Source organism: Fulmarus glacialis, unplaced genomic scaffold, assembly GCF_000690835.1.
Source record: "Fulmarus glacialis isolate BGI_N327 unplaced genomic scaffold, ASM69083v1 scaffold11188, whole genome shotgun sequence".
Lineage (NCBI taxonomy): Eukaryota > Metazoa > Chordata > Aves > Procellariiformes > Procellariidae > Fulmarus > Fulmarus glacialis.
Genome location: NW_009228969.1, coordinates 62,052 through 62,771, shown reverse-complemented (window position 1 = coordinate 62,771; position 720 = coordinate 62,052). Strand labels below are relative to the sequence as shown.

The 720-nt window shown below is 39.6% G+C and overlaps 1 protein-coding gene across 1 annotated transcript in view; it reads left to right on the top strand.

Annotated features, from left to right (window-relative positions):
• Positions 1–255: 255 nt before the first annotated feature.
• AOAH (acyloxyacyl hydrolase (neutrophil)) overlaps positions 256–720 on the top strand; it is a gene marked incomplete at its 5' end in the record, with an annotated part of 30,015 nt that continues 29,550 nt past the window's right edge. The window contains 1 exon segment of the mRNA XM_009583675.1: positions 256–347. Within this exon segment, the coding sequence (XP_009581970.1) occupies positions 256–347 (92 nt within the window).

The following is a 720-nucleotide window of genomic DNA, read 5'->3' as shown; positions in this document are numbered from 1 at the left end:
TTTGGGCTCTTCCAGAATTAAAGGGTGCCAGGAGATGTGATTCAGAGATCTCTTCTTTTCCTTCCTCCGTCTCTTGATGATGCCTGTCTTACAAGAATCAACTTTTTAAGTATGTGCATAAATAATTACCACTACAACTATAGTTACAGTTGCTGCTGTCCAGCTAATGCTCCAGCTAAGAAGTGCTTGAGTTTGCTGAAAGAATTTTTTGTCTGTGCGGGTGAAACCCTGTTGATTTAAAAATTTCTCTTTCAGAAATCATTTGCTAATCTCCCAATGGCTTTCACTGATGAGCTTGACTGGCCTCAGTTCTCAGAGATCACTGGATTTCTGAACTCCACCATCGGGTAAGCCAACAGGTGGGGTGGCCAAGGCGTAGCAGGTCTCAAGGTCCCTCAAAGCACAGCAAGGAAAAAAAAACCAGTGCTTGAAAGGAGAGATAAAAATGCTAGTCAGCTCTGCTTCTGTTCTGTCTAAAATCAAGACCGACACTGGATCTAGGGTTTTTTAAAAATCTTTTAAATATATAGACAATGCACAATACTCTAGCCCAGTCTTCCTGAAATTCAGGGTAGGTTTTAGAGTGGTCAAATTGTAATTTAGAAGGAGAAAAAAACTGAAGAAATAAAAACCAAACTAATTTTTTTCAAAATTCTGGGGCAGGGAGAAGGGGAGCATTGCTGAAACTAACAAAAATCAATGTTTTCCTTTTCTTAGTCT